Below are 21,492 nucleotides of genomic sequence, written 5' to 3' on the forward strand. Positions count from 1 at the left end.
ATGTCATGCCAGGACACTGCTCATGATCATTTTCAAGGAGGACTGATGCTTACATCTCGGGCAATGATGTCCTCGCCTGCTGACGTAAATCTCACCAGATCCCCAGGGTTGAGAACATTATTGACTGATCGTCTGGCATTAACTGTATCGTTCTCAAAACGACGCTCGTTAGGACCGTGAGTATACCGCTGATCACACCGCAGTGCAGCCGAAAGTGCGACACGGTCAAGGCCACAAATGTACAAGAATGCATTAACCTGCTCTATCACTCGCCCACTCGTCCTGCCTCTCTCGCGTTTTCGATGCTCTCCCAACTGCCTAGCTCAAGGCATAAGGGAACAACGGGATCGGCACATCCGTCTCCGTCGCCCCACCCTCCGCGAGATCAAATGGGAGAGCGAGAAAGTCGAGTCCGATGTCCACTTGATTACTTTGGCCCTCGCCAATCGCAGCCCCCGCATCGGGCATAGAGACGTAACTGGCAAAATTCTCTCTCACGACCCCGAGATCGACATCGTGCATCCCCTCAATGCGCTGCTGGAGGGTCCCCGCGATCCACTCGGCGCCGTACCAGTACCGAGCGAGTTTCTGCAGTCCTCCCTTGAGAGTGTTGATATTGGTAGTGGCGACCGAGGCGAGGAGGGCGCGCGACATGTCCATTGGCGGAGGTGATTCGCTTCCCGATTCCGAGCCTTCTTCTACCCCCGGATGGTCGGGAGAAGCAGGAGAATGAGCACGGGACGCCGACATCTCAATCTCCTTGACGTAGCAGCATCCCGCCACGAACCATGCCTGGTTGGTAAATGGGAGAGCAAAGTAGGCGTGTGGGTCGATAATGTCCGACAAGACCAATATGTCGCCAATCGTACGGACAGAGTTACGCCATAGACTCGACGAGCCTTTCGTGCCGGTCAAGAACTCTGATGCGAGGATGGTGTGCATCCACAGATGGAGGTGGAGGAAGATACTGCCCTGGTATGCGCGGGCATGGCGCTGGAGACTTGGGTCAGCCATTTCTAAGGAGAACATGGGCATACTTTGCCACGTTCCATTGCATGTCGGGTGGGAGGGCCGAGTATTCGCTAATACACGCAGCCCGGGCGGCGAAGTAATCTCTATCTCCGCCGCGCACGCGGTTGAGACTGTTAATGAGGGGTCCGTACGAGAGCATCATGCGCGCTGCGAAGGGGAATGGCGAGCGCGGTCCGTTCTCGCCACTCGGACTGAGATCTTCCGCTGTAGGAAGGGTCTGCGAGATATCCTCGGGCCGGAAGGTCGTCTGTCGTCCTACCCCGAATGCAAGGGCATAGTCCATGAGTAGCACGCTGGTGAATACGAGTCGGTTGAGCCGGCGGTCCTCGGCACTCATCGCCGAGTCGGGAGGCGGGTTCTACATCAGCTTACCCTAGATTGGACTCACGACATGGAGGCCGGCGTCAATCGCCATGCGGACCGCCAGGCCAGTCATCATCCACACCTCGCTCTCCGAGTCGGCCGCGAAGCCCATATGGGCGAGCAACACGAATGCTGCGACTGCCTCACGCGACGGGATCCCCAACATGCTCCCCAGCATAGCTTTTGCGCGGGTGTAGAAAACATTGCCATACTCATATGGCTGGAGGTCGGGACGCGCAATGACTGGGTGAGAGCTAAACCGCGCTGCGATCGCCGCGATGGAAAGAAGAAGGAAGACGGACGCGGTATGCGCTTCCAGCTTGGCTTCGAGGTCGGCGCGGTCCACGAAGGGGAATTGACACCCAAAGTGCGTCGCGAACACCTCGAGCAGGTGCCGCATGATTGGGACACTCGGCGCGCCGTCTGGTCCGATCAACTCTTGTGCCACCTCCCCAGTGCCAGTGCTGACCGTCACGGAAGGAGAGCCCTTCTCCCAACTCTCCTGTGGTGTGTGTACCCGTACTTTGAGGGTGTATCGCTTCAATCCCGGCGCAATGGCCGTTTTCTGCCATCAGCCACTTCTACGTTGAAACATACCCCATGTGGCCGCCACCACGATACCTTGACTAGACGATCTGGCTCGCGCCTTGGCGACGGGCCAGACGCTCCATCGAGTGGCGACGCATCTTCCACAGTTGGGAGGCGCGAACTGACCGCCCACACAAACTGCGCAGGATCGACCGGCGTATTCCCAACTTGTGGGATCGTGGGCAATATTGGCGCCTGGCTCATCAATGGGAGCTCTGTCAGCGTCATTGCTGGCGTCATGCCTTCCATCATGCCATTCCCCAAAGCGCTGCCAGCCAGCAGGCGGTCCAACCACCCCTCGGCCAATTCGGGGGGCTTGTTAACGCCCAGCTGCTGGTTCCTGTACCGCTGTAGACGAGCTTTGGAGGAACGTCCATCCTCGGTCGGCCAGGTACATGGGAGTTCGGCTTCGATGCAGTTCGGGCATGGATCTGGTGGCTGCGCGCCGCATTTCGACTTGCGGTGTCGGCACTGTCGTTAGTTGCAGGAGACAGAGGAGAGGTACCTGGAAACACGCCGTGCGCGAGCGTGAAAACTTGAGTTTCTTGGCGGGCGGGTAGTCGTTGTGCGCTGTGCGTGACGACTCGGCTTGGTCAGACATGGTGACTGCCGGCGAATAACCGGCGGCCTGAACGCGGTATTGGTGGGGTTCGCAAGGGGTCGGGATGAGTCAATCACACTCTTCGACCCAAAGGGCTGCGCGACGTTGGCGGTCAGTGGAGGAGTGGAGCGGAATGGGCGGAATGATGTGAGATGGTTGATGAGAGCTGGGTTTGTGATGCCAGTGAGAGTTGGGATGTACCCAGCCGAACCGGATGTTCCCCACCATATCTTCCGAAGATGCTCCATACTTGCTTCAATGCGCTGCAACCACTTTGAAGGCTCGTAAAGCAAGTTGCGCTAACCAACGCGTCCGAGCCTATAGATGTCGATTGCCCCTGGTCTCGAGCCGATGCATGTAGACATGTAGATGACGTTGAGACCATGTTGTTCAACTCTTCTCTCAGTGTCGATGCAAGTGGAGGCCAGGCACAACCCACTGATCAAGGTGCCACACTTGAATTTCCATCCACGTGGTTTGGTTGGGACCTGGATCTGTCCACCCCATCCGACTTTTGCGATCATCTCACTCCAGCCCGAACCGCAGCCTTGACAGCGACAACACACCGTCCACCGGCGTCAACACAACCATGCCAGTCCGCCCGATCCACAAGCGCGGGCCAATGAGCCTGGCCCGCAACATCCCGCGTCTGGTGCGCCGCATCTACAGACCCTGCTAATCTCAGTCGTGGGACCGCGAGAACCTCTTCAACATCTGGCTGCGTACCAATGCCGAGTCGCCGCTCTACCGCGAAACGCAGTTCAACCGTTCCACCAAGACCATCTTCCAGCAGCGTTGGACAGCCAAGCGGCTCATGCAGGGCTACCACGCCGAGCACATGGGGACAAAGAAGTTCCAGCGTTGGTTCCTGCCCGAGATTCTGCCGACGGTGCGACACGGCGACGAGGTCAAGCGGACAAACGACCTGGCCAAGTGGGTCGAGGGCAAGGAGAAGGCTGGAGGACGCACGATTGCCGAAAAGCTCATGGCTGAGACGGCTGAGGCGGCGCGTTCGCCAGTCGGTTCGCTCATGTGGTCCGAAGTCGAGCGGCGACTGGATGTCCTCATCTTCCGCTCTTGCTTTGCGACCTCGGTGTGGCAGGCACGCTCATACATTACCCAGGGACACGTCAAGGTCAACGGCTATGTTGTGAGTCACTGCGAGAGAGGGGGAGAAATATCGAGACGGTTGCTGATTCTAGGTTCGTAACGCCAACGTCCAGCTCAAGCCTGGGGACATTTTCTCAATCAACCCCTCCGCGATCCCGATGCTGAAGAAGATCGACCACGAGCAGAAGCCGCGGTTTAGGAAAAACGTCACCGAGGTCGACGCCAAGGCACAGGCGCGGGCGGTTAAGGACGCTGGTGCGGCCGTCGCTGCCGAGATCGAGGCTGCGGAGGGAGCCGAGGAGGGCGCCTCTACAGAGGCTGGGGAGGGCGCTGAAGCGGCGGCGGAGAGCGAGGCGGCCGTTGAGGTTGAAGCCGAGGCCGAGGCTGAGGCGACCGAGAACAAGTTCAAGGAGGTCAAGGCCGAGAAGCGTGCCGCCATCTCCGCCGATGAGAACAAGGGCACCTTTTTCTACCTCCCCGAATACGCGTCTCCGCACATCTTTGTGCCAGCATACATCATGCCGTCGTTCCTCACCTGCTCGGCAGTCTACGTGCGCCACCCTACCTCGCGGCCAGGCTACTCTGAAATCCCTACGCCGTACGACGCCGACGGGCCTCTCCAGTCGCTCACTTGGGAGTGGTTCCAGCAGGTCGCACCGCGCATGAAGCCCAAGCGCCGCGCGCGTCTCATGAACCCCCAGCGCACGCAGGACAGGCGGCCATAGGAGTTGTAGGACACATAGCATTGCATGGCACTGATCATTCTGGCGTGATGCGGAAGTGGGGCGGAGGGTAATTGGAGTAGATGCGGAAGCTGTATGTCATCAGCCAGAGTAGTCATGTGGACACGGAGATAAGGCTGTAAAGGGTGCAGGTTGGCCGTCTTGTATTTGTTTCAGAGCCGAGCGGAACCGGCTTGCTCCGCTGACTCGTCTTGATTCTCTTCTCTCCAACACTCCATCCATTCAGTCTTTACACAAATGCCATGAACAACCCCGCGCCACCCATAGGAGCCCTCTCCCACCTCACCATGGCGGCGCCATACACCTATTACCCACCCCGAATCCAAATCCGCCCGCCAATCAAGGCGAATGCGCCGTTCCGGGCGTCAGACCACCGACCGAAAGAGTACGATGGCAAGTTTCGCGTCGTCCTCGTGTCGTCCGACAGTCCCGCGAGCGCGGCAATGCCCAGCCTCGTGGGCTCGTTGTGTAGGGTACGTCTTGTTAAGGATTGAGGATATCTGACAACAGGACCCCTCCTTCGACCTGCAGGTTGTGGCCACTCTCTCATCGTTACGATACTACGATCAGCGAGCGCTCGACGACGCCGTAAAGGCCGCATGGGACATTCACGATGATGGGGCTTTCGACTGGGGCGTGCGCCGATGGACAGACACGGACGAGGCAGAGGCGTGGAGCAGGCCCGGCGACCCGGTGCTGGCGTCCGAGCTAGCACGCTGGGCCGACCTCGTAGTGATCGTGCCTTGCAGCGCCGATATGCTGGCCAAGACCGTCAACGGCTTCTCTGACAACCTCGGGGTATGTCTGGTTTCACGTACTATGTGGCTGACAGCAGCTCGCACTTCTTCGTTCACTCCCTTCCATTACACCCATCCTCCTCTGCCCAGCCATGACTCCCGAGATGCACGCCAATGCATTCACACAGAAGCACACCATCACTGCCCGCGCGTCTGGATTCATCGTCCTCGGTCCACAGGGGACGAGCAAGAACGAACACCGCGGCGAGATGACGGACTGGCGCGATATCGTGAATGCCATCCAGGACATGGCGGCGCTTCACCAGATGCGTCAGGCACAGGCCGCTGCGGAGCGTATCCGTGACCCATCCTCGGGCCCCGCTGTGTCGGGGTACCAGCCCACATACATGAGTGGCCCGGTGGTACGACATCCGACTCCCGACCCGATGACGTTAATGAGCGCGATCGGCAAGGCTGGAACCCCGGCGCGCGCGTTCGAGGAAGCGGAGACAGCCCAGGGGAAGTGGGAGGACGGGATGGTTGTGGACACGGTCTTGTCTTCGGACAAAGACGGGGAGAAGGACAAGGGCAAGACTGGCGGCGTGCAGGTCACGGGCAACTTCCAGACGTTCCGGCCTGGCTGGGGCGAGGTTCCGCCCATCGATCCTAACGGCTTCTTGTTCGCTGTCCCAGGGCTGGCGACGACGGAACCGGGCCGCATCAACCTCGGCCCGCGGGCCGAGGGCCTGACCAAGGTTCCGCACCAGTGCTCTGCGGCCGACCACTGGCGCTCATTGAGCGAGACAGGGTACTTTTCCAAGAAGTGGTGGATAGGACTCTGACACAAGCAACCCATTCGGATCGAAAGCGAACCCGTCGACGGTAGGTACCTTCATTGCGCCGAGCACGATGGTATCTCCATCTCGCATCGCGATGTCGCCAGAAGAAACTCCGGTGGGGATGTCCATCCTCATGTCGTCGATGCAGGTACTCGACCACGGCGGTGAAAGCAGGGACAAGCGCTGAGCATTGTATTCCTCTTTTTGTTTGTATTAGTAGTCTATGCATGTGCTTTACCACTCTGCTGTTTGGATGACGATGGCGTGGGGCAGTTGGCAGCTGCTGCCCAAGTCTCAGGGCTAGGATGGATTGTTGGATTGCCTGGTGACGGCATGACGCGGCGAGGTGAAGGTGTAACTTCCCACAATCGCGCATTACGCATCTCAACATCCATCCATCTCTCCATCGTCTCACCACTCACAATCATTAACGATGCAAGAAACCGACTTTGACACCCCCCCTCGCTCCGCGACACCGACCGCTCCCCCCCTCTCCCGCTCCACATCCTCCCTAAGCGGCATCGCAAGCCTCGGCGTCGACCGCGTCGGCGAGAACTGGTCCGAGGGCCTAGTTTTGCTCGGTACGTCCCCCTCACCCCTAATTCAAAGCTGACTTCAGACGTAATCGAGACCTTCTTCGGTACTCCTCCGGAATGAGCTGAACTGATCCAGACTCGCGCCTCGACCTCTGGGAACGGCGGCTCAAGCAATCGTCCCGCAAAATCAAGAGGCGTGCGGCCGAGCTCGTCCCAAAGGGCCTGCGTACACCCAAGGGGTCCATGGTCGTGCTTGATGATAGCGACGATAGCGGGAATCATATTCTCACGAAGCGCCATTTGCCGCATAAACATGATGTGGAGCGCGAACTGTCACGGTTCAAGGTCAAGGTTGCGGACAGAGTTAATCGTCTCTCGGCGAGCTGGGCTAGCGACTCGGTCGTCCGCACCCGCGAGAAGCTATGTGAGTCATCTTACCCTCCTTCATCGCTCTCCCCGCTCTTTCCCATCTCCCCCTTCCCCTCCCTCACCCCTCCCTCTCCGCTAACTCAGCCTTCGTCCTCGGCGTCTGCACCCTCGCCGGCACCTGCCTCCTCTGGGGCCTCTCGCCAACCTGGTTCCCCGTCGTGTACACCGTCCAAGCTATCATCTACCTTACATGGCGCGTGTACAGCTACAAGAAGCAACACTTCCACTACTTCCTCTTCGAGTGAGCTCCTTTTCGTTTCGTCGAGCTCACACAGCCTGTGCTACTTTGTCAACATCCTCGACATGACCTGGCTCTGGTTCTTCCCCTCCTCCACCGTCCTGTTCATCTGCTGCTACTGCCTCACCATGGGTGAGTTTTCGAGCTTGACTTCAACTGACAGCAGGCCCGCTCGCTAGCGCCATCATCACGTGGCGCAACTCGCTCGTTTTCCACTCCATCGACAAGGTCACCAGCCTGTTCATCCACATGTGAGCAGTTCTGTACTCGTGAGCTGACGCCAGTTACCCTCCATTAGTGTTTGGCATCATTCTGTAAGCTGTAACTGGGACAATGAGCTCACGCCAGATTCCGTTATCCCAATGCAGGTGAACGGTATCCCGGCATCGTACACGTTGACGACTACGGTTGGATCGAGCGCATCGCGCTGTCCGCCGTCCCGTACTGCCTGTGGCAGCTGACGTACTGGAAGGTGAGCCGACCTCTCGGTAGGATGAGCTGACAGGAGTTCATCTCCGTCGACCGCCACGAGAAGATCGCCAGCGGTCAGCGCGAGAATTCGTTCCACTAGTGAGCTCTCATTGTATCGGTAGAGCTCACACAGCCTTCTGCATGACAAACACAACCCCATCGGTCGCGCGTTGCGCGGTATCCCAGAAGGGCACCGCGAGACGTGGTTCATCTTTGGGCAGCTGAGTGAGTTATCCTTGCGTCATCAGGCTCACACGAGTCTACTCGATCGTCTTCATGATCCCCGCCTCTGTGCTGTTCTTGCACAGCGAGATGGCGACCTATATCTGTCTTTCGGTGCTCTTCCTTGTAAGCACGTGGAACGGCGCGACGTTCTACGTCGAGGTGTTCGGGCGCAAGTTTGCGCGCGAGCTCGAGAAGCTCCGCAAGGAGATGGACGCGATGAGCGCGACATCCTCCAACAGCTCTGGCCGCACGCCGAGCAACCCGTCTACGCCGACCGCCGATGAGAACATGCCGGTTGAGGACCGCCTCGACGCGCTGGCCAACTCGCCCCTCATTCTCCCGGGCACCAACACCCCAGACGTACCCGAGATCCCGCCGCTCGACAGGCCCAAGGCCGAGTAACTTGATGCAAGTTCAGTACTTTGCACTTTCGCTCTTCCATCTGCCAATTAACCCGCTATAGAGTATTTCTGGCCCTTACGTGATACATGTAGCTGTTTGCTCCACAATCAATTGGATCCAATAATGTACTGTAATTTTACAAACTACGCCTCCTCCACCTCGCCTTCCCTAAGCCACTCGCGGAGCCTGAGTGGCAGGTCCTCCCTGTGCTCCATCAGCTTAACGGCGTTGCACCCGATCTCGAGGCGGCCGGCGCAAGCAAGGAGTACCCGGTGCACCTTGACCTCAGCGACTGGATCCTTTGCGAGGCCGACGCATTCCAGATGGTGTAGGAGCGACATTGGAACTCTAGAGGCGTGTGCCGCGCGATTCGGCTCGGCAACACAAGGCGACGAGTCGGCACCAGGAGGTTGTTCATCCGCTCGTTCTGTTTGCGGTGGACGCCGAGCTTCTCCTCATGGGCGAACAGCTTGGCTTGTTGACAGGCGAACTTGGCAGCATGAGGGGCTGCGGCCGCCTTCCACTCTTTTTATAACTACTGGAGCAGTGGTTGAGCGGCTGAACGGCCGAAAGGAAGACGTTTGACGGAGTGAGTGACAGGCGACAGAGCTGAGGAGCCGAAGATGGGATGGGGAAAATAACTGCGGTTATTCCAATCAATTGACAAACCGAGTCATCAAACCGGGGTTGCACAGTCTCGTAATCACATGATACTATACAAACGCCAAACGACTATCGCCACGCCCCAACCTTGGTCGGTTGGCTCCTCAACGCGCCTTGAGGTTTCTTGGCGCTGCGCGCAAGCGACGCTGCCGTCCCAGCAGTGAGGCTCGACGACTTGCGCTTGGTTTCTCCACTGGCGTTCGCGCGCTTGATCTCCCCACTTGCGTTCCCACGCTTACCGCCTTCGCCCAAGACGCCGCTGTGGTCCGAGCTCGAGCCAAAGCTCACGCTCCTCTTTCCGCCCACGCTGACCTTGCGGGGACTGGCGATCTCGGCGCTCCGCCGGTGCTGTCGATCCATGACGGCGCGGGCGAGGCTCGGTCGTTTCTTCATGTGCATTTTCGGTTTCTTGGGGGATACCACTGCCTGTTTCTTTAATGCGCCGGCGGCGTGTGGGGAGAGAGGCGAGGGTCGGGCAGGTGCGTGTTTCCGCGGCGTGACTGGGGCGGCTGGAAGGGTGGGGCAGGTGGCGGGTTTGGTAGTGAGGTGGATGGGATTGGGGTGGAGGGTGTGGTTGGCAGAAGATGCTTTGCCAGCTAAGGATGACGACGACGACGAGGCCGAGATGGTTCCGGAACGTGGTTTGGTGTCCAGTTCCAACGCCGCCAGAGCAGTAGCTGCCTCCTCGGCTTCGGCTGCAGCGCGCTCTTCTTTCGCTCGCGCCTCGGCAGCCCGCGCCTCAGCAACTTGCGCACGCTCAGCCTCCAACACCATTCGTTCTTCGTGGAGACGAACGCCCTCGTCGCGGAGCTGATGCCGCTCAGCATCCAGTACGCGTTTCTGCCTAACGAGTTCTTCGCGCAGGCGCGCATCCTCAAAGTCGGTAGTCGAGGGAACGGTAGCATGTACGCTGAGTTTGGCGACCTCGTCGGCAACCCGACGCGCCTCCTCCTCCCGTCCACGCACAATCGCAATCTCAACCTCGAGGTCCTTGACGCGATCCCTAAGGTCCGCCTCGGCCTTCAGGCGCTCGCGCTCAGCCCTTGCCCGCTCAGCCAGTTCCGTCTCGTCCTCTGCCACCTGAATAACAGGAGAGGTGAGGTTTGCTCGTACGTCGCCGACGAGGGCGCGGAGCTTGGCGTCCGCAATGGCGGGGTGTGATGTCCATCCACGATCGAAGAATTCTGTTGGGAGGACAACCCGAGATTCGCGTCCTTGAGACGCGGCGAGGGCTTCGTTCAGCCCGTTTGCGGTCGAAACACAGACGTGCCTAAACGCCTCGGCCTCTTCTTGCAAACTGGTGCGCAAGTCCGAGAGGTCCCTCAACCCGGCCTCGAGGAGGGGAAGCGCACCTGGGGCGGGAGAGGACGCACCGCGCGCAACGGGGTTCAGGAGTTCGAATGTGGGTGGGGGCTTGGACAAGTGGTCGCGTAGTTTGTCCGTCTTGAGCTGGGAGCGTTTGGCTTCTTGAGCGGCTGCGAGGCGGATCCCCTCTATGGCTTTACGGGCGCGGGCCGTCTCGTCTCTCAGCGAGCGGCATCGTTCTTCCTCTTCTGCCAAATTGCGGGCAATGGAGCTTTCGCGAGCCTTGGAGGCGGAAATCTCGGATTCGAGGCGCGCACAGCGGGTCTCGAAGCGCTCAGAGGACTTGTATAGCCTGTCGCGCTCATATTCCGTGCTCCTTAAGCGGCCGTTCAGCTCCTCGATCTGAGAGAGGTTGGCCTGGTATCAGCGGGTGTTGGAGTGGAGGAGGGGACGCACAACAGACGAGCCAAGAAGCTCGGTGATCACATTCGCCACATGTACTTGCTCGCTGTCACTCAAGCGGTCAAGCTTGAGAGGCCGATTAGCATACCCATGTGCCAGAAGCTTGGCGTTGAGCGACGAGACGTGCCGCGTCTTCTTGTCGTCGTCGGGCATAGTGTGGTGAAACAAGTCAGTCTCGTGTTGGACTGTTTGTTTGTGTGATTCAAGACGGGAGCAGAACGTCATTAATGGAAATGACCACGTGGGAAAGGGAGATTGGGTGGCGAAGGCGTCACCGTCTTTGGCCGAGTCGCCACTGTCCTCGCCACTCATCTCCGTTCTTCGTCCACCAGCAAACTAAAAGACTTCACAGGCTTTAGAACTGTGGTCTTCGTGACTGTGATTGGGAGGGGACAAGTGCGGCAAAGGGAAAAGATGCAGATGCTCAGTGCAGTGCAGTGCATTGCAAAGAAGCCTTCGCGACAGCTTCCAGCGTTACCGATGCATCAGTGGCAATGACACGCCATGGATTACGTAAAGCTCCACGACATCCCACTTGGGGCTTGACGTAGTGAGTGATCCAACTCTTCCAACCTCCCAATCCACACCACCATGAATACCGACCCGCGAGACCCCACGCGCCCCGCGTCCCCTCCCCTACCATCTCCCCGCGCAGCTCAGGCAGACGGCCTACGACCGCGCTCTTTCCCTTCTAGCGCGACTCTCCGCGTCCACATCCAGACGCCGTTCGCCGACCAAGGACAGCACCACAACCACGCATGGGACGTGCCGCGGTCCATGACTGTCGCCGAGGCCAAGGATGCCATTGCGTCTGGGCTGGCGGGGTATGGGCGTTGGGAGCGGGATGGTCTGCGTCTAGTGTGGCGGGGACGGATCTTGCGCGACCAAGACGCGCTCGATACTGTGCTGACTGATGCTGCGCCGACGCTGCACCTCGTCGCGCGCCCTATTGTCCGCCGACCTACTCACATCACCCTCCCTCCTCCGACCCAGGCAACCCCAACGGAGACGAAGACATCTTTGCCAACACGATCGTCGCCGGACACGGCTGCGCTGGCCGACTGCGTCCACTATCTTCTCTTCGCGACGCGGGAGCACCTCTGCGCCCTTATTGGAGCGGAGGCACTCGAATGGGCCAAGACGTACCCGGCCCCCACCGTGTCGCGTGATACGGCCAAGATGGCCGTCGTCTCCGTCATTCGGCCGTATGCCGAGTCGGGCAGCTGGGTCGGTTGGGAGGCAGCGTTCGCCGCCGACGCGAGCGACTGGCCCGCCCTCGAGAACATGTGGAAGGCGCTTGGTCGGGACACTGTGACTGCTGAAATCCACACCCTCTGGAAGACGGGTACGGGCCGCGAGTTCGCCTCAGCCGGCGAGACAGCCGACGTCGAGCTCGACCGCACGATCTACTCACTCCACCTTCCCCCGCTCGCCGACATGGTGCCAATCCAACTCATCCAGCTCCTGCAGTATCTGCGGGTCACCACGCTCCTTTCTCCCCTTTCCGCCGCTCTTTCAACCACACAATCGCCAGAGCCTGTCTCTATTCCGACACCGACAATCACGACAACTCCACCTCGGGGATTTTCCCTTACGGTGCGCCACACACAGCGAAGGGTGATGCTGCGCGTGCGCTTCTCGTTCGCCCTAATGCAGCACCAGTTCTGGTCGGCGGCACGCCTAGCTACAATCATCTGGATGCTCACCAGGGGCATGGGATGGTCAGACCAGAGACTGTGGCTCCTCGCCGGCGCAGCGTTCGGATGGTGGTGCGTCGACGGCTATAACCAGTGGTCCGCCGAGACGCGTGAAGCGCGCGTTCGCGAGCGCCGCGCCCAGCGCCGCGCAGACGCTCAAGCGCGTCTCGCCGACCCCGAGGCCAACCGCGCGCATCTGGAGGCTGTGGCGCGGGGCGAGGCGCGCGATGAGCGCCCAGAGGAGAACCCTCTCGACCCAGCGATCATGGCCACTGAAACGGCCGAAACGGACGACGCGCGTGGCACTAGCGTGCAGCCACTTCACGCAGCCCTACCTCTCCTCCATCTTGACGCGGACGCCATCCAGCTCCGTCTCCCTGAGAATGAAAGCGGCAATACCCTCCGCAGGACCCCCGACGCCAACCCCAGTGTCCTGGTCACACACGTCCTCCTACCTGTGTATTTGTGGTTCCTAACCCTCGTGCCGGCATTTGAGGCTCGGCGTGCGCGAGAAATCCGCGCTCGCGAGCGTACCATGCGTTCAGTCGTTGCGGAGATGAACGTCGTCGGAGACGAACCGGACGGGGAGTCACGCCCCCTCATGCTCCCAGACGGCATCTCGCGCCACGCGCGCAAGTATTATGCCCGCGTGGCGGAGCGGACTGAGGGTATTGACTGGGATGAGGAGCGCGAGGCACAGCGCGCTATGGGTGTCCAGGATGAGGAGGCGCAGCCTGGTGTCGCGCTGTTGTAGATTCTAGAGTTGTAGTGTAGACTTTATCGAGTGGTTGTGCAATTGTGCCATGTTGATGCAGTGTTTAAGCATGAACTGTGTCGCAGAGTCGATCCTGGATCTAGGTGTTGCCGGCTAGTTGCTAAGGGCACCCTCATCATTGCATAACTGTTATCAACGCTCCTCTCCTCCTGTGTCTCTCGCAGCAACAAATAAACTCAATCCCACACCACGCACACGGCCAGCATACCAGTATACCGTAACACATCCATAAACTACAAGGATACACTGCGCCAAGCGCATTTTAACAGAACAGATCCACAGATCCAATACCAGAGATCTAACCATCCCCGCCGCGCCATTCTCGCGTCCAGGCGATCGTGGCTACCCAACTAGGCTTCAGACACGCTGCGCTGGAATGCCGGCCGCGCATTACTGGGGTAATGGGTGAGATCAAACCCGAGCGCAGCCTCAGTGTTCGAGTGCTGCAAATGCTCGTACTCGGTATCGTCGGTCGACAGGCGCAGAGAATTGTTCCGGCCCGTCTCCTCAAACACGTTGGGGTCGAGAGACGGCTTCATGTGTGTTGGCGAGGGAGAGCGTCCAGTGCGGGGGGTCTCGTCGCCTTCCTCCTCTTCGGGGATCTCGGGGACCTCGGGGACGGCGGGGACGGCGGCGACGTGGTGCGACCCACCTGTCGAAGAAGAGGATGAGTCGGAGCGGCTGCGCGATGTTGCCGACCCGTTTGAACTGGTCGACGCGGAAGAGTTGGACCGGCGGAGCTTGGTGAAGAAGGTCTTGGCGCCTGATTTCATAACAGCGCCAAGGTCGACCGCTTGGGGAATTCTAAAGTCAGCCTCGTTATTGCATGGGAACAAGACGGGTGACAAGGCACGAGAATGGAGAATGCGAACCGGACCCAAGCGCCCGCCCCCACAGTCGCATCCCACGTCGGGTGGTATGCCCGACGCGTACTGCCTGTGCGCTCCATGCTGTACGCTCAAGGTTATGGAGCGCACAGACCATCACGTCGCCGAGACGGATTATATTTTGTCCGAAAATGTCTTGGATGAAGGGGAATGAGGAACGGGGCTCGCTTGTTGGCCTGTTGGCCTCCCTGAAGCCTCGGAAGCCTTGGAGACCCCTTGATGATGAGGATGTTTAGTAACTCACTGGTTCTTGGCAGCAAATTGACGTTGGTAAGCCTCCCACTCGTCGTCGGTCATGACGACGCGTTTGATTCCCTGTCCTTGTCCCTGTCCCCGACCCGGAGTTGATCCCTGGGCATGGAGCATGGATTTGCGCGCCAGTACACCAAGTGAGATGGAATTACGGCGGCGCAGCTCTGGCGGGCGTTCGGGGAGGACACTGAAGCGGATGGATGGCGATGCGGCCGACCGGGGAGTTTCGTCGCCAGCCAACGATTCGGGAATGGAGGGGCTGGATTCGGCGACCGAGTCTTGCGATACGCTTGGCGAGAGGGGCGGAACTGTCTCTGTCTCGGTCTCGGTCTCGGTCTCGTCTGTGGGCGAGTGGGCTGGGGTGGTGGATGTCGGTGTCGGTGTTTGCACTTGCTCCACAATGACAGGAGATGGACGGGGGCAGCATAGTTCGCGTGGTGGAGCAGCGAGCCAACCGAATTGCCTGTTACCGGCTGCGTCTTTGGATGGTTGGACGACCGAGGAGCATGGGCGCAGGATCGAGTGCGGGCACCGCGAGGGTGAGGTTGCTGTGGGGATGGCGACTGACATTTCGGGTGAGGATGGGTAATGTAATGTGATGTTGATGCTACAGTATCAAGTGGAGGGATGTTAAAGAGGTGGAGGGGTGGGGCGTCGGTGGCGTTTGTGATTTGAGAGGTAATGATCACCAGCTAGTGCTAGTTGGAGCGGGGAGGGGGAGTGGGAGTGGAAGTCAGCTGGGGGTGGGGGATGGGGGAAGGTGGGCGTACTGGGCGTGGGCGTGGGAGTTTGTGTGAGAACTTGTAGGATGCCGGTAACTTGAATGAGATGGGCAGCCGATCAGAAGCAGCAACTTGCTCAACTTGGTGACTATGCAAGATGCAAGGGGGGGGGGGGGGGGGGGGGTCTCCGCACTGTGGGGGTGATTCATCACCCAATCACTCTTCCACTTTACAAAATGCAGGAACAAGAGTATCAGAATCTTGAGGGGTTTCAAGCAGGCTCCGTATCGGCGCCCGCAAAATCGAAATCTCACGGCCATCCTCCGCCCTCAGTATTCGGGTTTAAGGTGGCTTTTGAATTCTTGTCCGTTTTGGCATTTGTATATTTGGATATCTGTATATTTGAGCAAATTGAATAACAAGGTGAGGAACCTGTGCCTTTTTTAATTTTCCTTGGCTGATCAGCTACAGTAAAGAGCCGGCCCTTGGGTTTGGTGGGTAGCCCCTTGGCTCATCAGCCCATGTTAAAAGCCGACCTCCCCTCAAAGAGCGACCAACCTTCTTGTGGCGCAGTGTCCCTGGCTGACGCTAGCACAATTAGCACAGCAGCCGTTAGCACTCGTTGCCGTTCCCAATACTAATACCCTCCCCCTGCCTGCCACATCGGCCTACTCCGAACCAAAGTGGTTCAACTACAAACGGAGCCGCGGCTGAGAGGTTCCCGCGTCATCAGGTCTATGACGCCGAGTGCACATGGCCGATTGCATCAGTGAGCTCACGTAAATAGACTTGCATCCTATCCGAGTGCAAGTGAGCGCATTGTTAGAACAGAACGACAGAATGGGCACCCGTGTCTGCTTGTATGGTGCCGAAACGGCCGCGAGATAAGCCACGATCTAGATCTATGAGCGTATACCCGGATATACGGAGTAAGCTAGCAGGGCTGGGCTGAGCTGCGCCTGGACGGGTGATCCAAACACCATCGGCACAACGGACGGCTGCAAGCCCGTCAAGATGTCATGCCATGAAGAATATGTGTGTACGTGGGTGTGTAATGTTAACAGACAGTGAAAGTCGTCCTGTTTGGACAGCCAAAGAGGGGAGTAATCCGAAGACGCGATGATTCTGTTACTCGGCAGAACCTACGTACACCCCGACGGGGCTCTGTAAGTTGCCGACGCAAAGCCGCGATAGCGATCATTGCAACCGCTCGACTGTGCGTTAGGTCGCTTCTGCTTCGCCGGCAGAACTCACTCTGTGCAATCAGGAACTGCTTCTCGTCTGTGAACTGGTCGTCTGCTGTCAGCAACTGCACGTCATGCGCCATTTTTGGGTGAACCGCGTGCTGCGCTAGCAGCATTCATGTCCTCATAACTGCCAAGCGGTTCCTCGGAGTGTGCGAGGACGCCTTGGCGGTTCACGTATTTGGCGTCAACCCCTCTAGTCAATCCAGGGACGACGACGTCGGCGACTGCGGCAACCCTCTATTACACCTGGATCGGCGCTCAAGGGCTGCAGCTAGGGCGGGGCATACGCCAACCACCCCTCGTCCGCACTTGTCGCCAAAGTCAAACCCTTCCCTGCAGCGGGGCCCTCTGGGACCACCGTCATTTCGGCCCGACAAGCACCGTTCACCGCACTCACCGTCCTTGTCGTTGTGGAACTCGCGCAGGAAGACGAGCAACCGCTCCTTGTTCCGCCGCAGGATTCTCGCAATCTCTGGTGGCTTGTTCGGGTTGGCCACGAACACCTTGAACACGTGGAACGCCTCGAACTGAATGTTGCGGCTGCGGTCGCGGAGGAAGTTCATCATGAGCTTGAGATTGGCCTCGGATGCGATGTAGCGCGTCATGATGCTGTAGTTGGCGCGGTCGAGGAGGATCTCGCCCAACAGCTTGAGCGACTGCCGCTTGGTCACGTAATTGCTCGACATGATGAGCGTATTGTACATGGTGAAGAAACGGTCGTAGTTGGCCTCCAGGTAGGCAGCCACCATCTGCTTGTGCTTTGTGAGGGTGTCCTGGGGTCAGCTGTAGAAAGAGGATCAACTGTAGCGGTTGGCGACCAAGAGTGGACGTCCTCCGCCTACCTGGCCTCGCTCTACACATCACATCAGACGTCATCCGGCTTAGGCACCCAACACCCACCTTCATGTTTGCAAACGCATCACACGAGATGCCAAACGTCGTGTCCTCAATGTACTTTGGGAAGGTGTAGAATCTTAGTTAGCTTCGTCCCAGCTGTACACGTACTCTTCAGAGTAGAGTAAGATCTTGGCGAGCGGCTCGTACCGCAGCATCTCCTTGAGGATCATGCCCGTGTTCAGCGCCACCTCCGGGTCGGCGTATCTGTTGTCAGTTGTGCACAACGTTTGGCAGCTCACCCATGAAGCGCGTTGAAGAGGATGGCGGGCTTGTGTGCGATGTGATCGACGGTTGGCAGGCGGGTCCCGAGAGTACGTCGCAACAGGGAGCTATAGATGTGCCCCACGTCCTTGCGGGCCTGCCGTCAGCTGATATCGAGGGCCTAGACAAGCTGAAACTTGCCTCAAACTCGAGCTGCCGCAGGTGCATCACAAGCAGTGCCAGTAGGTCCTGGTTGTACACCTCGTTCGTGACAGCCGTCTGGCTCTCGGGAGAGGCGTCAACGTCGCCCTCGCCTAGCAGGCACGCCTTGACACTCGCGATCAGCTTCGAGCACTCCTCCGCAACCTGCCGTCAGTCCTGCCGAGCTGGAACGCACTTTCCGCTTGGTCTCTGGAGAGCCTGGCGCGTCTAACCGCAGGAGGTAGTCGCGGAGCAGGCGCGCGCTCTCCTGCGGTGAGCGTGTCTTGGTGCGGTTGAAGAAGTTCATCGCGTAAGGCGGTTGTTTGGACGGTCTTGAACGTCGGACACGGGGGGGAAGGAGGAGGGAGGAGAGGGGGAAAAATAGGGTATGAGCAGTCGGAGTGACCGTCTAGGCGCTTGGTATCGTTCAAGGTGACGGGGGAGGAGTGGTTGATGTAGAGTGTAGAATGATATGTAGGATGTGTGGGATGTGATGCTATAGTAGCCTAGCAATCAGAGTGTTGTTGTGCCTTCCTTGCCTCCTCTAGTTCGAATGATGACCCACCGTGTCATCACAGCCACCCTCCACTCTTATATCATACCCCCACATAACCACCTGGTGTTACCGCCACTCAACCTGTTGTCATCACCATCACCATTGAGCGCGTGTTCTGATCCCAACATCACTCAGCATGGACAACTCGCCAACGTACGCTGCATTCATTGAGCTCAACTGATAATCAGCGCCCTCTTCGAAAACTACGACGACGATCTCAAGCAGCTCGTCTCTAGCCTCAAGGGCAAGCTCGATGGCGATGTCCAGACCCTCCGTGGTGGTGAATACCGCCTGCGTAGCCATCCAGTGAAGCTGACCACAGAACCGCGCAAGGCGGCGCTGAAGAAGGTCTCTGATGACCTCGACGAGGCAGAGGAAATCGTGCGTCCCAGCCCACGTGGTGGCTGACCCCAGATCTCGCAGATGGAACTCGAGATCCCCTCGATGCCCGTTAGCCTCCGCAAGAACTTCCAGGAGCGGCTAGCCACAAGCAAGGCGTCGGTCGACAAGGTCACGAAGCAGGTGGTACGTCTTTTCTTTGTTTGGATCTGATGTTAGCGCGACCTCCGCGCGTCGACGCAACGCGAGGAGCTACTCGCCGGCGCGGGTGGATGGAGCGATGACCCGTACACTGACGACGACCCGAGTGCGTTCAGTGCGCGTACCCGCCTCCTCGCAGGTACGGAGATGCTCTCCACAAGCAGCCAGCGACTCGACAACGCACACCGCGTCGCACTTGAGACGGAGGACGTCGGTGCCGATATTCTGCGTAACCTCCGTGGGCAGCGGGAGCAGATCGAGCACACACGCGACACCTTGACTGGCGCCGACGCGAGCATCGACCGTGCCGCAGGAACACTTAAGAAGATGATACACAAGTGAGTTGAGGTTGGCCGAGTCGTCGAATGAGCTGCGCAAGAAGAAACGCAACCTGTCAAGGCAGCCTCATTCTTAGACCATGCAGCTGCCACCCGCACCGCCCGCCTCACCAAACACACTCTGATACCAGGATGTACCAGCAGAAGGTAGTCACCGGCGCGATTATTGCAGTGCTCGTGCTCCTGATCATCCTCGTTCTGTGGTCCAAGATTCGCGGTTAATGTTGTTACGCTATAGATTGATGACGTTGTTTGTCTACGGGCGTGGAGCGTTCGTGCGGGAGGATCAGGCCGAGTAATCAATGCTACTGACGCGGAACGGGCAGGTATACATGCAATGCGAGGTGTCTACTTCTTCTTGATCTCCTTGAGCTTGATTGTCTCGTCGCCGATAAAGATACCCTGTGTGTGAGCTGCATGCTCTCTCTCCCCTCTCCTTTCCTCCACGCTCTCGTGCACACCCCGTATGCTCGCGCTCACTCACCTTGCCACGGTAGGGCTCGGGCTTGCGCCACCGGCGGATCTTCGCGGCGAACCTCCCAAGCTTCTGGTTGTCAATGCCCTCGAGGACGATCTTGGTCGGCGCAGGCGTAGTGACCTTGATGTCGACGGGAATGTCAATCAGCACGGGATGCGCGAACCCAAGCTTGATGTTGAGCCGGTCCTTCGGCAGGGGTGGGAGAACGTAGGGAGGTGCGCCGGGGCTGGCGGGCTTGGCCACACGGGGAATAGAAGCCTGGATGTCGCGGAACACCTTGGGGATGGGTTCGACGGCGGCACGATATCCAACACCGACCAAACGCAGTTCGACAGTGTATCCCTCTGACACGCCCTTGACGGCGTTGTTCAGCAGTCCACGCGTGAGGCCCCACAACGAGCGGTGCGACTTGGCCTCCTCGTCGTGCACGCGCACTTCGAGCGGTTGTCCGGCAGCGGGAGGGTCGAGGATGATGGGCGGAAGGATGGGGACGGTCAAGGCTCCACGCGGGCCCTTGACCTCGACGAAGCGCTGGCCGGCCTCGGACGCCATCGGCAGCTCGGGGTCAATGCTGGAGGTCGGGTACTGGATCTCGACCTTGGCCGGGATTGGGATGGGGCGCGAACCGACGTGCGACGCCGCGCGCGCGGTCGTGCTGAACGCGCGTGACGACGAGGCAACAGAGGTGCGCAACAGGGCGCGCGGGTTCATGATGGCGGTGATGTGTTTCGGAGTGTGAGATCGCCGCGAGGCGCAAAGAGCAATCTCTAAGCTCGACTTTCCGCCGTCCTCCGCGTTGGGATTAATGGATGAAAAAATAGCTGCCAAATATTGCCGCGTGCTTGACTGACTTGGGGGCGTCACTACTTCCATCCAACCTTGAACTTCGAGATACAGCGCCATCAACAACACCATCCGTTAACATGGGAAAGAAGAAGAGGACGCAGGTTTTTGTAAGCTTTTACCTCAACAATGAAGCTGACACCAGGTACTCAAGCCGTGGTGCTGGTACTGCGAGCGCGAGTTTGAGGATGACAAGGGTGCGCGCCTCCTTCACCTTCCTCCACCGATGACTAACCCCAGTTCTGCTGCAACACCAGAAGTCGAAGCACTTCAAATGTCAGCTGTGCCCCCGCAAGCTCAATACGGCCGGAGGTCTTATGGTCCACTCGCAGCAGGTGCACAAGTCCGAGCCCGAACCGCTTACCAACACCCTTCCCGGGCGTGATGGGTACGACATCGAGATCTTCGGGATGGAGGGTGTGCCGACGAATGCGCTGGCCGAGTGGAAGGCGCGCAAAGAGCAGGAGGCTGGTGCTGCGGCTCTGGTTCAGCAGGCGGAGCGCAAGCGTCCCAGGCACCAATACACTGTCATCCCCGAGGCGGACCTGATGGCGGCGCTTGCGCAACACAAGGCGCTCATGGCTGCGCGTCGCTTGGCCAACAAGAATGCCGGCGCGCCTCCTCCTGTCGTTCCCCCTCCATTTCCCCCTCCCGGCATGCCAACTTTCCCCCACGGAGCGTGAGTACCTTGGCTGCCACACAAAGCGAGATATGCAGCCGAGAGATGGCGCGACAAACCAGCTCACACCAGTCCACCCCCCTTCCCGGGACGCCCACCATTTATGTCCGGCGCACCACCACCGTTTCCGCCTCCCGGTGTGGGTATGCCTCCAGGAGGACCAATCCCGCCGTTCCCTCCCCGACACACTGGAGCACCACCACCAACCTTTGTTCCCCAGACCCAGTCCGCCCAGCCGACGACCGTCACACCAAAAGACGGCGTGTTCTGGCCAGACAACGACCACACTCCGGTGAGCATTGATGGTCCTCTAAAGCTGACACCAGGCCGAGCTGCGTGCGCAGCTCCCGAAGTACAGGTATACGGAGGGCGAGACGGGACAGAAGCGCAAGGCGGCGGCCGACTTCCTGTAGATTGGACTGAGGAGATACCATG

At 59.0% G+C, this 21,492-nt stretch overlaps 11 protein-coding genes across 11 annotated transcripts; 6 read left to right on the forward strand and 5 right to left on the reverse strand.

Annotated features, from left to right (window-relative positions):
- Positions 1-318: 318 nt before the first annotated feature.
- CcaverHIS019_0208390 (uncharacterized protein) lies at positions 319-2,584 on the reverse strand (the record flags this gene model as incomplete). The annotated part of the gene is made up of 5 exons (XM_060597895.1): positions 319-1,000; positions 1,038-1,390; positions 1,421-1,960; positions 1,993-2,454; positions 2,489-2,584. 5 exons carry the CDS (start codon positions 2,582-2,584, stop codon positions 319-321), a joined length of 2,133 nt encoding a protein of 710 aa, XP_060454743.1.
- A 589-nt stretch (positions 2,585-3,173) lies between these two features.
- On the forward strand, positions 3,174-4,419 carry CcaverHIS019_0208400 (uncharacterized protein; the record flags this gene model as incomplete). The annotated part of the gene is made up of 3 exons (XM_060597896.1): positions 3,174-3,236; positions 3,270-3,734; positions 3,787-4,419. The coding sequence occupies 3 exons, from the start codon at positions 3,174-3,176 to the stop codon at positions 4,417-4,419; spliced, it is 1,161 nt and encodes a 386-aa protein (XP_060454744.1).
- Positions 4,420-4,724: 305 nt separating this feature from the next.
- CcaverHIS019_0208410 (uncharacterized protein) lies at positions 4,725-6,200 on the forward strand (the record flags this gene model as incomplete). Its single annotated transcript, XM_060597897.1, has 4 exons — positions 4,725-4,910; positions 4,948-5,235; positions 5,273-5,982; positions 6,023-6,200. The coding sequence occupies 4 exons, from the start codon at positions 4,725-4,727 to the stop codon at positions 6,198-6,200; spliced, it is 1,362 nt and encodes a 453-aa protein (XP_060454745.1).
- A 246-nt stretch (positions 6,201-6,446) lies between these two features.
- Positions 6,447-8,314, forward strand: CcaverHIS019_0208420 (uncharacterized protein; the record flags this gene model as incomplete). The annotated part of the gene is made up of 11 exons (XM_060597898.1): positions 6,447-6,594; positions 6,633-6,653; positions 6,686-6,973; positions 7,063-7,219; positions 7,254-7,348; positions 7,383-7,467; positions 7,501-7,530; positions 7,565-7,688; positions 7,722-7,786; positions 7,821-7,912; positions 7,947-8,314. 11 exons carry the CDS (start codon positions 6,447-6,449, stop codon positions 8,312-8,314), a joined length of 1,473 nt encoding a protein of 490 aa, XP_060454746.1.
- A 732-nt stretch (positions 8,315-9,046) lies between these two features.
- On the reverse strand, positions 9,047-10,897 carry CcaverHIS019_0208430 (uncharacterized protein; the record flags this gene model as incomplete). Its single annotated transcript, XM_060597899.1, has 2 exons — positions 9,047-10,699; positions 10,739-10,897. The coding sequence occupies 2 exons, from the start codon at positions 10,895-10,897 to the stop codon at positions 9,047-9,049; spliced, it is 1,812 nt and encodes a 603-aa protein (XP_060454747.1).
- A 438-nt stretch (positions 10,898-11,335) lies between these two features.
- On the forward strand, positions 11,336-13,195 carry CcaverHIS019_0208440 (uncharacterized protein; the record flags this gene model as incomplete). The annotated part of the gene is made up of 1 exon (XM_060597902.1): positions 11,336-13,195. The coding sequence occupies one exon, from the start codon at positions 11,336-11,338 to the stop codon at positions 13,193-13,195; it is 1,860 nt and encodes a 619-aa protein (XP_060454748.1).
- Positions 13,196-13,566: 371 nt separating this feature from the next.
- Positions 13,567-14,925, reverse strand: CcaverHIS019_0208450 (uncharacterized protein; the record flags this gene model as incomplete). The annotated part of the gene is made up of 2 exons (XM_060597903.1): positions 13,567-14,020; positions 14,348-14,925. 2 exons carry the CDS (start codon positions 14,923-14,925, stop codon positions 13,567-13,569), a joined length of 1,032 nt encoding a protein of 343 aa, XP_060454749.1.
- Positions 14,926-16,274: 1,349 nt separating this feature from the next.
- Positions 16,275-17,930, reverse strand: HYM1 (uncharacterized protein; the record flags this gene model as incomplete). The annotated part of the gene is made up of 8 exons (XM_060597904.1): positions 16,275-16,291; positions 16,332-16,373; positions 16,722-17,097; positions 17,225-17,297; positions 17,330-17,425; positions 17,461-17,579; positions 17,624-17,788; positions 17,820-17,930. 8 exons carry the CDS (start codon positions 17,928-17,930, stop codon positions 16,275-16,277), a joined length of 999 nt encoding a protein of 332 aa, XP_060454750.1.
- A 385-nt stretch (positions 17,931-18,315) lies between these two features.
- vti1 (uncharacterized protein) lies at positions 18,316-19,279 on the forward strand (the record flags this gene model as incomplete). The annotated part of the gene is made up of 6 exons (XM_060597905.1): positions 18,316-18,332; positions 18,368-18,459; positions 18,502-18,560; positions 18,594-18,704; positions 18,738-19,057; positions 19,189-19,279. The coding sequence occupies 6 exons, from the start codon at positions 18,316-18,318 to the stop codon at positions 19,277-19,279; spliced, it is 690 nt and encodes a 229-aa protein (XP_060454751.1).
- Positions 19,280-19,405: 126 nt separating this feature from the next.
- MRPL6 (uncharacterized protein) lies at positions 19,406-20,246 on the reverse strand (the record flags this gene model as incomplete). Its single annotated transcript, XM_060597906.1, has 2 exons — positions 19,406-19,459; positions 19,542-20,246. The coding sequence occupies 2 exons, from the start codon at positions 20,244-20,246 to the stop codon at positions 19,406-19,408; spliced, it is 759 nt and encodes a 252-aa protein (XP_060454752.1).
- Positions 20,247-20,458: 212 nt separating this feature from the next.
- Positions 20,459-21,470, forward strand: CcaverHIS019_0208490 (uncharacterized protein; the record flags this gene model as incomplete). Its single annotated transcript, XM_060597907.1, has 5 exons — positions 20,459-20,488; positions 20,524-20,575; positions 20,619-21,057; positions 21,130-21,349; positions 21,384-21,470. The coding sequence occupies 5 exons, from the start codon at positions 20,459-20,461 to the stop codon at positions 21,468-21,470; spliced, it is 828 nt and encodes a 275-aa protein (XP_060454753.1).
- Between the last annotated feature and the right edge of the window lie 22 nt (positions 21,471-21,492).

The sequence above is a fragment of the Cutaneotrichosporon cavernicola genome, assembly GCF_030864355.1.
Source record: "Cutaneotrichosporon cavernicola HIS019 DNA, chromosome: 2".
Classification (NCBI taxonomy): domain Eukaryota; kingdom Fungi; phylum Basidiomycota; class Tremellomycetes; order Trichosporonales; family Trichosporonaceae; genus Cutaneotrichosporon; species Cutaneotrichosporon cavernicola.